Source organism: Gordionus sp. m RMFG-2023, chromosome 1 (assembly GCF_954871325.1).
Source record: "Gordionus sp. m RMFG-2023 chromosome 1, tfGorSpeb1-WG-v2, whole genome shotgun sequence".
Lineage (NCBI taxonomy): Eukaryota > Metazoa > Nematomorpha > Gordioida > Chordodea > Parachordodidae > Gordionus > Gordionus sp. m RMFG-2023.
In genome coordinates, this window is record NC_088775.1 from 37,036,672 (window position 1) to 37,052,790 (window position 16,119).

The 16,119-nt window shown below is 24.7% G+C and overlaps 1 protein-coding gene across 1 annotated transcript; it reads left to right on the forward strand.

Annotated features, from left to right (window-relative positions):
* Positions 1-7,390: 7,390 nt before the first annotated feature.
* On the forward strand, positions 7,391-8,597 carry LOC135924944 (aminoacyl tRNA synthase complex-interacting multifunctional protein 1-like). The gene is made up of 6 exons (XM_065460088.1): positions 7,391-7,406; positions 7,803-7,890; positions 7,935-8,048; positions 8,086-8,160; positions 8,202-8,464; positions 8,586-8,597. The coding sequence occupies exons 2-6, from the start codon at positions 7,860-7,862 to the stop codon at positions 8,595-8,597; spliced, it is 495 nt and encodes a 164-aa protein (XP_065316160.1). The 5' UTR covers positions 7,391-7,406; positions 7,803-7,859.
* Positions 8,598-16,119: the final 7,522 nt, after the last annotated feature.

The window sequence follows — 16,119 nt, forward strand, 5'->3', positions numbered from 1 at the left end:
GATAAATTATTAAGCAAAGTATTTATTTTAATAGAGTCCGATAATGTGCTGGTCGAAAAATAACTTAATATTCTATCTAAATAAATCTCAGTAAGTGGTCCAACTAATTTAGGAATTTTGTATATTAATTCAGGTTTTATTTCCATATTTTATTAATAAATCATATGTATTGGAAATTATAACATTTCATATTTTAACAAACATACAATTTAATTGGATAAATTCTGACTCCTTATACACATAATATTTGCCATTCAATGATTCAAAACAATTTATCATATCTTTGAGGTTCACGAACTCAAACAAAACATCGTCACTACCCAGTATTCTAGAGTAGTATACATCACAGTTGTAAGTCAAATCGATCAATATATCGTAAACGGAAATTTCATAAGGAATATTGATGAGTTTAAAAGCAAACATGATGGAAATAATATCAAAATGATTTTACCTTTTTTTTTTCTTCTTTATATAGAATTCATTTGTAACGTTTTATAATTATTCATATTTACAGAGAGAAAAAAAATTTTTTATTTTTTAAAAAAAAAATTTCCATACAGCGAGTTTTTTTTTGCCAAACTGGGAGCACCATGAAGAGAATCATGGTAAACGTGCGAGTAAGTAAAAATATATTTTATTAACTAACTTATCTCTTTTTTAATCGACAATTTATATATTTTTTACAAACTAAAATTAGACTATAATATTAAAAAGGTTAACATATAAAATAAAATTGTAACAAAAATAAAAATATAATTTGAATAAATAAAAGTTGAATTTGAATTCATAACAAAAATAAAAATATAAGTTGAATTTGAATTCATAACAGGGTCATTCAAGGATAATGGTGGCTTTGTTGTTCATTAATACATAGGGATTGATATGAATACTCTAGTCTGATTTTATTTCTCGATATTGATACACCTTTGGGAGATGAATCATAAAAAGGAAACGACAAGGATACTCTGACGGGAAATCAGTTGTTATTGATGCTTCGATGGGAGATCAATCTGCAAGAATAACGATATTGGCTGCAAAGAGAGGTTGATGCAAGTGACGAGGGGGGAAATATAGTAATTGGAGATTTTATTTTCTATCAAACACTCACAAGTAGAGGATAACGAATCCATATTACATAAGGATGTTCTAAAAGGATTGCACGTGAATTGTAATGGTGGATATATTAAATATTATGTGAATAATTTTTTATTATATTTAATTGCTAATATTGTTGTTTACTATGATTGTGAATAATTGATTATTGTTTTTATATCAAACCATGAATATTAAAATTATAATATAATTAGAAACTTTTAATTTAATAATATAGAAATTTAGGTGCCGAAGAGTAAGATTGCGGGGAGTTTGCCTCCAGTGAAATATTCTGTCTTGTAGACGTTTCTTTATACCTATGTTTGAAATGTTTTAAAAAGTTGTTATACCCTTCACCTCACCTCCCCTGAATAACCTAGTTCTGAAAATTAAGAAATGATTCTTTTAATTTTATTTTGTTTATAATCCATTTGAAGGTATTTTGTTTAAAAATGTTTTTAAAATATTTGACCTTCCTTATGCTTTATATAGAGGTAGATAATTAATCAAACATTAGGAAGTTCTTTTTATTTCGATAACGATATCGGGTATTATGTTAAAAAAATTTTTCACCCTCACCCCATATCCCCCCAGATTAACCCTGGAAAAATAAAGTGATGAGTAACAATTTCCTTAGAAATTTTACTGCTAATTCGCTATCAGCTACACCATAAGATAAGCTAAGATTGCTTAGCCGATTGCCAAATAAATTATTATCAATTTATATTATAGTGATAAATATATTTAATTGACTTTATATTCTACAGTGTTAATCAGATTTGATTGGAAACATTTCTATATTTTTTAATTTATTTGAAAATAAAATTATTTGACTTGCAAAAATTGTTAAAATAAGATATTTATATATTCTTATTAATTTTACTAGTTAAATAACTTTATTTTTTCATCTATCTTTTTTCACAATTTTGGTTCTTTACATATACTAAATATAAGATATAACGTTGCAAAGAAATAATTTTAAAATACAAAATAATAAAAGTATTACAAACTTTGTTTAAATTATGTAAAGTCAAATTATAAAAACCTATTCTAATTTAAAGTTATTATAATCTAAGGTCTTATCATAGGCGTAGCCGGGGGGGGGGGGCAAGGGGAAATTCCCCCAGAAATATATCACTTTTCGTAAATATCATTTTAAACTAATAAAAAATACGTTCCTTTGTCCCCTTCCCACTCCCTGTCTCTCAAAAATGTATGCATATATCTTCTTAAACAATAATGAAAGAAATAATGAGAGTTAATAATTTTTTAAACTTAAACTATTGACAATAATTTATATTTTTTAAAAAGATTTATATATAAATATATATAAAAAAAGTGATACCAAAAATGTAATTTAAAAAATGAAATATAAGCCATATATAAGTCATAAAACAAAAGTCAATTTTATATAATTACTATTAATAGATCTATAAAAATACTAAGTAAAATAATATATAAATATGATTTTTTATAATTTTATATAGTGAATTATTTTAATTTATTTTTCTTAATAAAAGTAAAATTTAATTACAAAATTATTAATAAAATTAATTTATAAATTTAATAAAAATTAACATAACCATATTCCCATTTTTTTTAAATTTCCCCAATTTATTTTTAAAATATATTTTGCAATTTTTTGACCGAGCAACAAGCATTATATTTGTTTTAAGATTGATATGGACATCAGAAAATATCTTTTAAAGAATGCAAATTAAGGTAATTCTATATTTATTATAATAAACATTAATTTCCTATCAAGATCATCATCGCAAGAAAATAGATTCAATTTCAAATGAAAATAGGGTATCAGAAATATTATATAACAATCATGAAAATATATCAAAAAAGAAGGAAATTAGAATAAATTTAACAAGGATTGATGAACGTATATTTTATATTTATAATGAATTTATATATCTTTTTTTAGTGATGTTGCTGGGAGATAATAATTCTCTAAATATAAGAGACCTTGATTCAAGTAAGAACTATTTGAATATTAACATAATTATTATTATTAGTTGTTTTTGATTTTCAAAAAGATGATCAAATATTAGAGATTGTGCTAGAGAATGAGAAAAGTAATCCTATCATCCAGGTAGTCCCAATAGGTATTTTATTTTAATATCATTATGTAATTTACATTTTTTTAAGTTAATGTTGTTGATGAAAGATCTGCAGTAAATCTTATACAGTCAAGAGTTCAAAATATGGAAAGTAAAATTTCTATTTTAAAAATATGTAAATAGTTTATTTAGGTACTTTACCATTTGACATAAGTAATTATGTTCAAATGGATGTAGCCCCCAAAGAGTTTAATATACTAGAGAGTATATATAGGCCACCCAATAATTATAAATTTTCAAGAGATCTTTCTAGAAGGAAATTAAAATTTCAATTTAATTGGTTTATCACTTGGCCTTGGTTGGCTTACTCACCTTCATAAAATGGGGCTTATTGTTAATATTGTGTTCCATTTGGACCAAAATATGCTGGTAAAGGTGAACAAAAATTAAAGCGACTTGTGAATTGCCCATTAGACGTTGGAAAGATGCAGGAGAGAATTTTGAAAATCATCAAAACAATTTATACCATAAAAATACACAAAATATTATATTATCTCTTAGAGCAATTAATGCTAATGATAGAGATTCTATCATTCATATATTAGGTACACCATTAAAAATTATTAAAAGAGAATTATTTATTTTTTATAAAGATCAAGGTAAAAAGAAAATAGCAAATGAAAATAGACGAAAAATATCTCCTATAATAGATGCAATAATTACATGTGGAAATCAATGTATGGCATTAAGAGGTCATCGAGATTCAGGTTGTATATTTAAGGATGATACAAATGAAAATGATGGGAACTTTAGAGCTATTCTCAGAAACCGAGCAATTGGAGATGATGAGCTCAGGATTAACTTGTTAAATGCACCTAAAAATGCTACGTATTTAAGCCCGACCATTCAATACGAAATCATTGATGTGTGTAATGATTTAATATTAAGAAAGATAGTTGCCAACATTAACAAGTCTCCATTCTTTTCAGTCTTGGCAGATGAATCAACTGATATATCTGGCCTAGAGCAAATGTCCTTGTGTGCTCGATATTTATATTCTGAAAATGGTAAAATTTATATTTTATATAAATTATTATCATTTATATAGATGAAGTCATAGGCGTAGCCAGGATTTTCATAAGGGGGGGGGGAATTAACGCCCCCAGGTCCCCTTTTGGGCGGGGATTCGGCCCGCTTTTCCCCGGCCTTCGGCCGGGTTACTTTAGTCTATATAGTCATAAAATATTTTTACAAATTTTAATAAAAAAAATAAGCCTGGAACAAATGTGAAATATATTTTTATTAGTTTATATAAAATAAAAATATAATAAATTACTTGTATTGTATATACCTTAATATAAAAGCATGGTAATAATTTATTCCAAACAATTATAAGAAATTTATTTATAAAAAGTAAGTAGACATATAGTTGATTTTACTCTATTATATAGAATTAGTTATAAAATACTAGGTAACCACTTTTACAGACATATTTGACAGTTAGAGAATATATTACAGTTAATAATTTAACAAATTTTACTAATCAATGCTCTTGATATTAAATATAGCAACAATTTGCATTCAATTATTTAACGCCATCTATTTATTTTAGGTAAAAATGTTATTTAAATTTAATCTTCATATTATTTATCCCACAATGTCTTTAAAAGATATGATGTCCTTATCAATATTTTATAGTTTTCTGTAAAATATATAATTCGCTATATTGGTAAAAATGACTTAATTGTCATTTGATAATTAGATATACTGTAAATCTACGACATATAATATTCCACTGATTGTATTGTGCTTTAATATTTTTTTAATTTATGACTTAATTTTATCAATAGTTTTATAATTATATTTTACTTTTATTAAGATAAATAAATTAAAATTACTCACTTTATAAAAAATTATATTTGATATATTATATTATTTAGTAATTTTATGGATCTATTATTAATAATTATAATATATTTCACTTATTTCTTAAGACTTATTTTTGGCTTATATTCCATTTATTAAAAAACATTTTTGGTTCATTTTACATATTTATAAATTTATTTTCCCAAAAATCTATAAATTATGATGAATAGTTTTATAAAAAAAATATCAACTATTACATTCTTTCTTTTAAATTATTATTTAAGATATATGCATACATATTTGAGGGTCAGGGAGTGGGGGGGGGGGACTAATGAGGATATTTTTTTATTAGCTAAAAATGATATTTACAAAAAGTGATAGATTTCTGAAGGGGGGGGGGATTTCCCCTTGTCTTCCCCCCTGGCTACACCTATGGATGAAGTACAAATAAAAGAAGACTTTTTGCAATTTATTCCGATTCAAGATATGAGAGGTGAATGTCTTGCTAACACAATTGATGTTCATCTTAAAAAATTTAAAATTAATGTTAATTTTATGCGGGGACTAGGATATGATGGTGCCCCTGCTATGAGTGGACATTTAAATGGTGTTCAATCACATTTAATAAAAGAAATCTTACTGCAATTTATGTACATTGTGCATCGCATTCCCTAAATCTAGCCATTTCTGATTGTTGCTCAATTCCCGTTATTCGTAGTACCATGGATTTATTAAACTTTTATTTTAATTATAATCATATATTTAAAAAGGCACAATATGCAAGGTATATGATATGTTCAAGTATCCAAAAAGATCTAATGTCCTCAAAAATATTCTGGCAAAGGAAGAATTTGGCAATAATCATCATAAACTTGTGAAAATGTGCCCTACAAGATGGATCCTACGACATGAATCGGTTGCAGTTTTTCTTGAATTAGTTTACCCGATAATTGTTGCATTGGAGGAAATATGTGGATGGACAGATACATCAGTGATGGCAGAAGCCAATGGAATTTTGAAAGCGATTCAAGATCCTGAGTTTTTATTGGCCATTAATGGCATTAACACTCTCTTCTGCCACACATATTATTATGCAGAGCTTTGCAAAGAGTGAACCAAGATATGATTTAGGCATTGATCTTAGCTGAAGATGCATATAATGCTATTTTACAGATAAGAAAAAATGCTGATTGTGAATTTAGAACGATTTTTAACAAAGTTCAAAAAAAGTGCAATCTTATAATATGATAATAAGCATGCCAAGAATAGTATTAAGACAAGTACATAGGAATAATATTTCCTTACAATCAGTTGAGGAGTATTACAAAATTATTATTTTTATACCACTTGGACACTTTTTTAACTCAGATTAAAGAACGTTTATTAAACCATAAATTTTGCTAAGTAACTTTCAAATTTTGTTATCCTCTAATCCATCTGTGAACATTTCGGATGGCATTAGAAATAAAATTCAGTATTTATATAATTTTTATTTGCAAGATATGGTAGGGACCGAATTAGAAGTAATAAGTGAATTTAAGTATTGGTTTGCCAATTTAAAAAGAATGGATATAAAGCCTGATAATGCATTAAATGCACTGAATATTTGTAAACACACACTAATTGAATTTCCGAACATAACAAAATTATTTCAAATTTTAGCATACCTCCCAATTACAACATGTACAAATGAAAGAACTTTCTCTAATTTAAGAAGACTAAAAACATACTTACGAAATACTACCTTGCAAAATAGATTAAATGGTTTAGCGCTATTAAATATTCATCGGGAATTAACACCAGATAATACTGAAATAATTAATGAATTATCAAATTCTAAATGAAAATTAGATATAACATTATAAATTATTACCACGTTTTTGTATGATCTATCTTATATTACACAAAACATAAATTATTACCACGTTTTTATATGTTCTATCTTATGACATAACATAAATTAATACCACATTTTTTTGTGATCTATCTATATTAACAATAAACTAATAAAAATATATTTCATATTTCTTCCGGGCTTATTATTGTTAAAAAAAATTTAAATATATATAGGATTAAATTTTGTAATTCCCCCCCCCCCCCCTTAGGAAAATCCTGGCTACGCCTATGGGTCTTATATAAAAATAATCTATTAATATATTTAAATATACAAGGAAATATTATAAAATTTTATATATTTAAATCAAAATATTATTTGATCGATCTTGACTATTTTTGTGCCAAGTCATGTTGACATGACACATAAATATAGAAATAATTTGATTAAAAACATTTCTATATTTTTTAATTTATTTGAAAATAAAATTTGACTTGCAAAAATTGTTAAAATAAGATATTTATATATTCTTATTAATTTTACTAGTTAAATAACTTTATTTTTTCATCTATCTTTTTTTCACAATTTTAATTCTTTACATATAATAAATATAAGATATAACGTTGCAAAGAAATAATTTAAAAATACAAAATAATAAAAGTATTACAAAGTTTGTTTAAATTATGTGAAGTCATATTATAAGAACCTATTCTAATTTAAAGTTATTATAATCTTAGGTCTTATATAAAAAATCTAACAATATATTTAAATATACAAGGAAATATTATAAAATATTATATATTTAAATCAAATTATTATTTGATCGATCTTGACTATTTTTGTGCCAAGTCATGTTGACATGACACATAAATATAGAAATATTTAAATTCTATACATTTGTATATCTATTATTAATGCCTGAAACAAATATTTTTTCTAAGATAGATGATGCTCAAACTAAAGCAAAAACTATTGAAGAGAATATCGGGACAATTAATATGGAATTAGAATCCCTTGCTAACGTTTTAAGTATTATGGCTTCTTTTTTAAAAATATCTTCAAAAAATATAAAGGAAAACTTAATGATAATGATGAAATAGTTAATTTAAAAAATGAAAATGTTATTCTTAAAAAGGAAATTACTAAGGTCAAAAACGATTTATTTTTAGCTGAAATTTGGAATGGTGGTAAAATTTTTGCATTTATTCTTAAATTGGCTTAAAGTTAAGCAATATAAATTGCAAGGTAATATTGAAAATAAAAACAACGATGGGGATTCTGTTTTTTGCAATGAAGAAGGTATATTAAATTTGAATATTTTTTTAGCATATATTTATCAGAGCTCTATGATTCTAACAATAAAACTAATAAAATCAACAAGAATGAAACAAAACCATCTGAAAATAAAAAATTGAATATAGAAATATCTGAAAGTACTGAAATATCCAATTTTTCTTCACACTTAGATATGCGAGTGGGAATTATTAAATCTGCTGAGAAACATCCAGATGCTGACAGTTTATATGTAGAAAAGATTGATTTGGGTGAAACTGAGCCTAGGACTATTATAAGTGGGCTGGTAGCTCATGTAACAATAAATCAAGTATTTTTATATTGGCATATTTAACAAAAATTATGCATGAATGAATAATTTTTATATTTTATTATCATTTTAGAGTAATATTGAATAAAATTTTTTACTTTGTTTCTTATAATATTAATAGGTACTCATGTAACCATAAATCTGGTATTTTTATATTGTGGTATATTAAAAAAGATTAAATATTTTACTTGAAGTTTATTATAATTTTAATAAGATGTAATATTAATGTACAATTAACTATAAATTTAAAATTGTAACCCCCCTCCCCTCTCATCCAAGGAAATAATCATTCTTAATTTTTTGTCCTAGTCTTATAGATATTTGCAGAGTTGTTAAAAGATACTTTTTAAATAGATCTAGATTCAGTTACATGATCTAAAAAGTTATCTAGATACAAATACAATTTAAAAATATATCTAGATGTAGATACATTTTTTATTATACTCATATAAGGTTTGCATAAAGCTAAATTAGGATTTTATTGTTCATGAAATGAGCTAAAAAAATTTATTGACTCGATATTTATCAAAATATAACTAAAATATTGATTTTTAGATTTTAATATAATATATAATATATGAAAATATGATTAAATGATTATAAATAATTATTAGATATCAGTAATAAAATATTTTCAAGATTTTGGTCATTAAGGCATCCTCCTTTATCTGTAGACATTCTTTGCTCCATTAAAAAGTCTTTTTACAAGGGTGCTTGAAGAGATTGTGGTGTTATATTTTATGAATAACAATTTTATATCAGGATTGACATTAATTTTTGAAAAAATTATTTATAATTTGTTGAGTATCAAAATTTAAATTATTATTAACAAGCATACTATTGGCATCCACAGTCACAACAAGATTCAATGTATGATGGCACAACATTGATGATTAGATAAACTATATGATTTTGATATTTCAAAATCCTGAGCAATATTATAAAGACTTGATATTGATATTGGTACAACTGCTCCTCATCTTTCAGATCATCCATGGATTCACTACTATTTTTAATTGACTTAAAGACCAGGGATGTGAACCCTTCGACAAAAAAAGGGCCCAGGTCTGGGTTCGGGTACAGGAATAAAATTTAAAAAGGTCCTGGGTTTGGGTTCAGGGAACATAAAAATAATGACTCAAAATAAGATTTTTTTCATTCATTTATTATTATACTTCAATATATACATATTCATAATTTACAAATGTAATTTATATTTTAAATGTTTTATTCAATCGCACAATCATAATATATTCTAAAATATCATCCTTGAGATTTCCACATCAATTAGACAATATATATTTCAAAGATGAAAATTCACGTTCGACCCTTACCTAAAATAGATAGTTATCTTTATAAAATTATTGTATTTGTGTCGCCGGCACAGATATGAAGATTCTAGATAAGATATATAATTCTCGATATATATTGAAGAATTTTAAAATGTTTGTATCCTTATTTATTCTCTTAACATTTCTATTAAAGCTGCAATAGGCATTTTTTGATCCTCCTTTCTATCTTTTGATAATTTGATTTTTTTATCTATCTAAAAGTAAAATTTCAAGATCATCAATGTTGCTATCATAATTATTATTATCACAACAACCAGTAAGTATTGTTGTAGCCTCCAATATATTGTAAATAATGGAGTTTTGCTTATGCCATAAATCCATAAGATGGTCTTTAGCCATTTGCTTGCTCAATACTTAATAAAACTTGATATCGAGGGTCTAAATATATAGAAGCGATAACACTATTTTGCAAATATTGTTGCACCCGAATTTTCATGTTTTCTAATATTTTGTATAAAAAGGATTGTAAATTTTTCTAAATCTAATCGGCATCTAATTCATATGTCATAAAAATCAAATAAACATAATTGTTCTGATTGTAATTTTAATATTGTTATTTTTAAAGGAACTAATACACTAGTAAGGTCCTTTATTTGGCACCAATTATCTTCTGACAAAATGACTTCACATGCTCCTATAATAAAATTATTACAGAAATCTTTTAAACTTAATAATCGTTCTAGCATCATTGAGACCAACGTGTTGTGAATTACCATTTAAATTAAAATATTATTACTTGCAATACAAAATAATTCACTTTCAAAATAATCAACGTATTTCTATAACATAGCATATTAATAAATTTACATAATAAAATATTACCTACACTAGAAAATAATTTATGATATCAATATCTAAATAAAATGGAAGTCCAGGAAGAAAATTGAAAGAAAAATGCAAATATAAAATAAATGATTCCACAAAAAAAAGTTAATAAAATTTAAAAAAAATTATATTATTTTTTAGAAAAATATTTTTATTTTTAAAAATTTTTATGACATCTAAAACTCTTGGACCCTCTACTTTTAAAAGGGTCCGGGTCAGCCACAATACGAGGGTCTGGGTTCAGGTTCACATCCTTGTTAAAAACTCAAAAATAAATAAGTAATCCTAATCATATATTATGTTTATATTTATAATAAAATAAACCTAAAAACTTTGAGAACATTTTTGGCATTGTCAGTAATGGTCTTTGAGATTTTATTTTGAATGAATGCAATAATCCTTTGCTATATCTTGTAAATTCTTTGCCATACCAGTCATTCTTTTTCAAGCCAACGCTACATTTTTTCTTAAATTTGTTGGATCTAAATAGTGTGCAGTGACTCCTATGTTTGAACAATAAATTAACATTTCTTAAAACTGCTAAATAATTTGTTCTTTATTATTATACAAATTTAAATGTTAGCTATACCGGTGATAGGCACGCCAACAATCTACTGTTGTGCATATTACCGAGGTTCTATTAGACTTTTTATGATTTCTTTCTTTTCATTTTCCCATCTTTGGGAAATTCTACCAACCACTGTGTTGGCAAATTATATTTTTGTTAATATTTTGATCATTTTTATAAATGAAGGATTTTCAACAATTGAAAATGATTAATGCTAGCTATATTAAAAGCAGTTATTTAATCATCTAAAGTGGTTTGGGTTCAAGTCTGAAATCTCTTGGCAAAAATATCAGTGGACGATGAGCCTACCAATATTTCTTTAGTAGATTTATTCCTTCCCCTTTTTTATTTTCATTAACAGTGTTTCATGTTTTCTCTTAAAATTTAAAATTACGATTATAAACATTTAGTATCTGTATTCTTAAATGTTATACAATGTTGCAAGTTGAGGTAATGATAACTGAAATTTTCGTATTTTTTTATAGACATGGCAAACATTTTACTATCAGAGATTTGTTTTCTTTATTTTGAGATATTATCTTAAAATATGCTCTATAAACTGGCCATGGAAAAACAATGTCTGAACTTATTGATGATTCATTGATTATTACTTCTTCCGAACTTATTGATGCTTCATTGATTATTACTTCTTCCTCTTCATCACTATTAATAGTAATCTAAAATAAATTTTTAAAATTAGTATAATAATATAAAATTAACCAATTCCATATAAAGTAAAAATGGGAGATGGATTGTAATATCCAAATTTGTCTGGTTTATTTATATACTCAGATATAATATATAATTAATATTTATATATATTTTTTTTATATATAAGTTTAAATAATTTATATATATATGATTTTTTATTATAGTAGTCTTAATATTTTTTAATATATATTTATTTAAATTATATGCTCATATGAAATAAAATAAATTTTGCATACAAGTATTTTTATTTAGAATATAGAAGCGTTAAATAAAAGTATATCAAAATGTATCTTAAAAAGTTTCTAAAAACATATATAGATACCTCTAAAATAATATCTAGATCAGATACCACATTTTTATATCTAGATACTTTAACAACTCTGGGGATTTGCAAATTCAACTTTTTTCAACCTGGCCCAACTCAAAATTTTGATAAATTTTCTAGTGCAAATTTTATAATTTTATTAATATTCAGAGTTGGGAAAAATTCTGAATATGTATTTTATTTGGATTTCATAATGAAACTTTACAAATCAAATTTGAATGAAAATAAAGTAAATTTTAATAAATAATTATCTATTGCTAGAGAAGATGTTTTGGAATTATGAGTGCCAAATTTAGGCACTTATATAAAGCTTAGAGACTAATGTTATTAATATTGTGTTAATAGTTAAGGCAGACTACCTTTTACACAATATTATTTTATTATTGATATTGAGGGCAATCAAAGTTCACAAATTAATTTTATATGAAGAATGTCCCTTCCAAATTTTACTCAAACTCAGTTCCAGCTATGAACTGAGAGCTCTAATAATATTAGAGATGCATTTAATTTATGTGCAAATCAAAGACCTTTACATGGGCAGGGCTGTATTTTATTTATTTTTTTAAAAATATTAGGCCAGGCCTGAAAATTTTTAGGGCCATGCAAATGGTATCTCTGCAGGTCTCTGATGTAAATAATGAATATTAATCTTGTATTTTTTTTTATAAATCTATTTTTAATATTGTTTACATTTAAAATAAATAGTTTTGATTTCATTATTGTTAATATTCTTAGACATAATAATTTTTATTATTTAATATATTATAAAAACATGCAAAATATAAAAATTATACATATATATAGTGGTAAAATTTTATAAAATTTGATTTGAATTCAAAAATTTCTTTATTTGTCATCCCATTATATTTAATCTTTATAGGTATTAAAAAATCCCATAATACGATGTGTATCATGTTCATGAGATGTGGTGAAGGTCACGGTCCTGTCTTTGGTCGAGACCAGACCGATGAACTCGGATTAGACTGAATTATGGTCTTTTATAATAAGATCGCTCCAAATCTTGATCCTAAATAAATAGACAGGTCCAAGACTGGTCTTTCTACTTTTTCAGTATTTTAAAATATTTTTGTTTTTACCTAATATAATTCTTGCTTATTGGGACTATAAATAAAATGCTTCTTTCAAAACTCATGGTTTTCATATTGCAAAATAAAAATGAATTAAAAAATCACAAAAATTTCTAAATAAATTAAATTAAATTTTTTAAAAAAAATAGGTAAAAAAATAAGATTAATTGAATAATAAAGCAAACTTAAATATAGATCCGTCCGGGTTACGGCCTTAAAAAAATCAATCCGGCCCCAGTCTAAGACCGGTAGGACAAGACCGTTGACCTTCAATAATGAGATTTAATTTTAGTTAGTAAATCTTTATAAAATAAATTATCATTTTATATATTAGATATATACCTAATACCTCAATCTTTTCTGATTCATAATTTTTAGATTTTTTAGTTTTATGAATAGGGACATTTTTCCATTGATATACAAGGATTCATGTTTTCTTTATTTATCTCAGCATGGTCTACCTATTATAAATAATATTAAATATAATATATTCCTTGAAAAATTTATTCAATTCATTTAGATCAGGGAATTTAAATAAATTTCAGCAAACTATAAAAAAATATATAAATATAAACTAATACTATTCTTGGTTTGCTATATGAATCCTAAAATAAAAATTATTAAATACTTCTATTTTTATGCTATAATACTCTTGGTGAAGTTTGGTTATTACTTGCATCTGTACATTTTTTCAGTGTGAAACATGCTTCAGAATGTTTACAAATATCCTCAACCTAGAAATAATCCTCAAAAAATTGGCTATTAATCGCTGCACCAGAACCATTTTATAAAAATGTTTTATACTATTTATATATATTATTAATACCTGATTTTTTAAATATTGCATAGTATTTGTTGAATTTAGATTTCATTGCAACAAATTTTTTCTTAATTTGTTCATAATTTTAAGATCATACACTTGCCTATTTCTTCCCACTTTATCTTACGCTTTCTGCCGTATCTCCAATTTTAAGTTACTATTACATCATAAAAACGATATTTTCTGATGTTTTTCATAAGATCATATTCATTTGACACTTTTCTCGTAAAATTTACACAAATTACAAAATTTTATTGTAAATTTTTAAGAATTACAAAACCTTTGCGAATTAGAAAAAATAATCATTTAGGGCAATATTTTAATTTTACATTAAAAATGGCTTGTATTTTTTTTTCCGCTAAATTCGCACAATTTTTGAGGTTTAATTTTTTTTATATTTAAGACATAACCTTGTAAAATAAAAAAGTTTGAAGAAAAAAATATATTTAATTAAATTAGCGTTCTTAAACGGCTAACTCAATGTTTTAATCAGAAAAATATAACGCAAGCCTAAAGATTTTGCTCACAGATGGCACAAAGATTTGGACATTTATTAGCTAAATCTCAAGGCTTAAGCAATATTTTTCTGGCTAAAATATTGAGTTGGCCTTTTTTAAAAATCGTGAAATATACATCTTTATTCTTTGGAAATACCTATTTTATAAAGATAAATTAAGAGAATACCTTAAAATTATCTTAAATAATTTACAATCAGGAGCGGAATGGGAAGATCTTCCACGGGCCTCGAGATTTTACAAATTTGGGGGCCTCTCCTTAGTAAATTACAAATTTGGGGGCCTCTTTAGTAAAGAAAAAAGAATTTTTTTAAATTAAATTGGCATAAAATCTAAATATGTTTTAATACAAATTTTTTTTAAATATTAGAAATTTAAATGATTATTAAATATTAATTTAATTATCTGGTCACTAAAAAATTCATTCACTCATTCATTTTAATTAAAATTCATGTTTATATATAGAAAACATATTATTGAAAAGGACCAAAATGAAAATAATAAACAACACAAGTAATACCAAACCTCATGAAAATAATTTATGATTTTTTCATATTCATATCATTTTATTTATTTATCTTGAGTTAAATTAACTATTCTAACCCAGAACTAAGTATAACTATTAATCCCCCTCCCAACTAAAATGAGCCATATTTGTTTCACAAACATAAGCCAATGTAAATGTTTGATTTTTCTGAACTAAAGTGTAATCTTTACTTAAAATATATTGATTATTAATGATCTTATCATTCAAACATAACATCAACATTTTATTTGACAGTTCATTAATATAAAGAAAAATATATAGATAATCTTGATAGCTATTTTATTAAATATAAATTCTAATTTTAAAATCTATATTTTTTTATATTATCATGCATAAAAATATATAATAAAAAAAGAAAATACAAAAGTGGAGCAGAAAAACTTCAGGAGAAATCTTGTAAAGAACTTAAGATTGCTGGTGGAATTCCAAAACAGCAAAAATTATCTTTTTTCAATATAGCAACTACAAACTTATTAAAAACATCTTCATATCTTAAAACTTCTTCAAACTCTCCTTTATGCTCCAAAAAAGGTTATAATACAATTGTCTGGTATTCTAGTTCATACCATAACATCTTTATAATCACATCTAAAAAAATCATCCATCTTTATTTTTATTATAAGTATCTTCACCCATTATAAATTTTGGTTCATGTTCTAATATAATATCTGATTTTTCTAATGCTCAAACCACAAAAATAGCATATTTAAAACATGCTCAGAGACTCCAGCTTCTTCTTTACCTTTACATGATAGGACAATTTCACCAAATATTCCAATATCCTTTCCTTCAAATAATAATAGCATTCCTATTCTATCCCTAACTTTAAAGGAAACTCCATCTTTATTTACATTACAAATACCTTCATCTATATCTACATTATAAATACCCACATCTATAAATT

What these genes read in the sequence shown, in the direction of transcription:
- LOC135924944 (XM_065460088.1), top strand. Translation starts at nt 7,860, where the DNA reads ATGGAATTAGAATCCCTTGCTAACGTTTTAA. An exon ending in ATCCCTTGCTAACGTTTTAA is followed by an intron (nt 7,891 to 7,934) that starts GTATTATGGCTT and finishes AAAAATATAAAG; the next exon opens with GAAAACTTAATGATAATGAT. An exon ending in AGCTGAAATTTGGAATGGTG is followed by an intron (nt 8,049 to 8,085) that starts GTAAAATTTTTG and finishes ATTGGCTTAAAG; the next exon opens with TTAAGCAATATAAATTGCAA.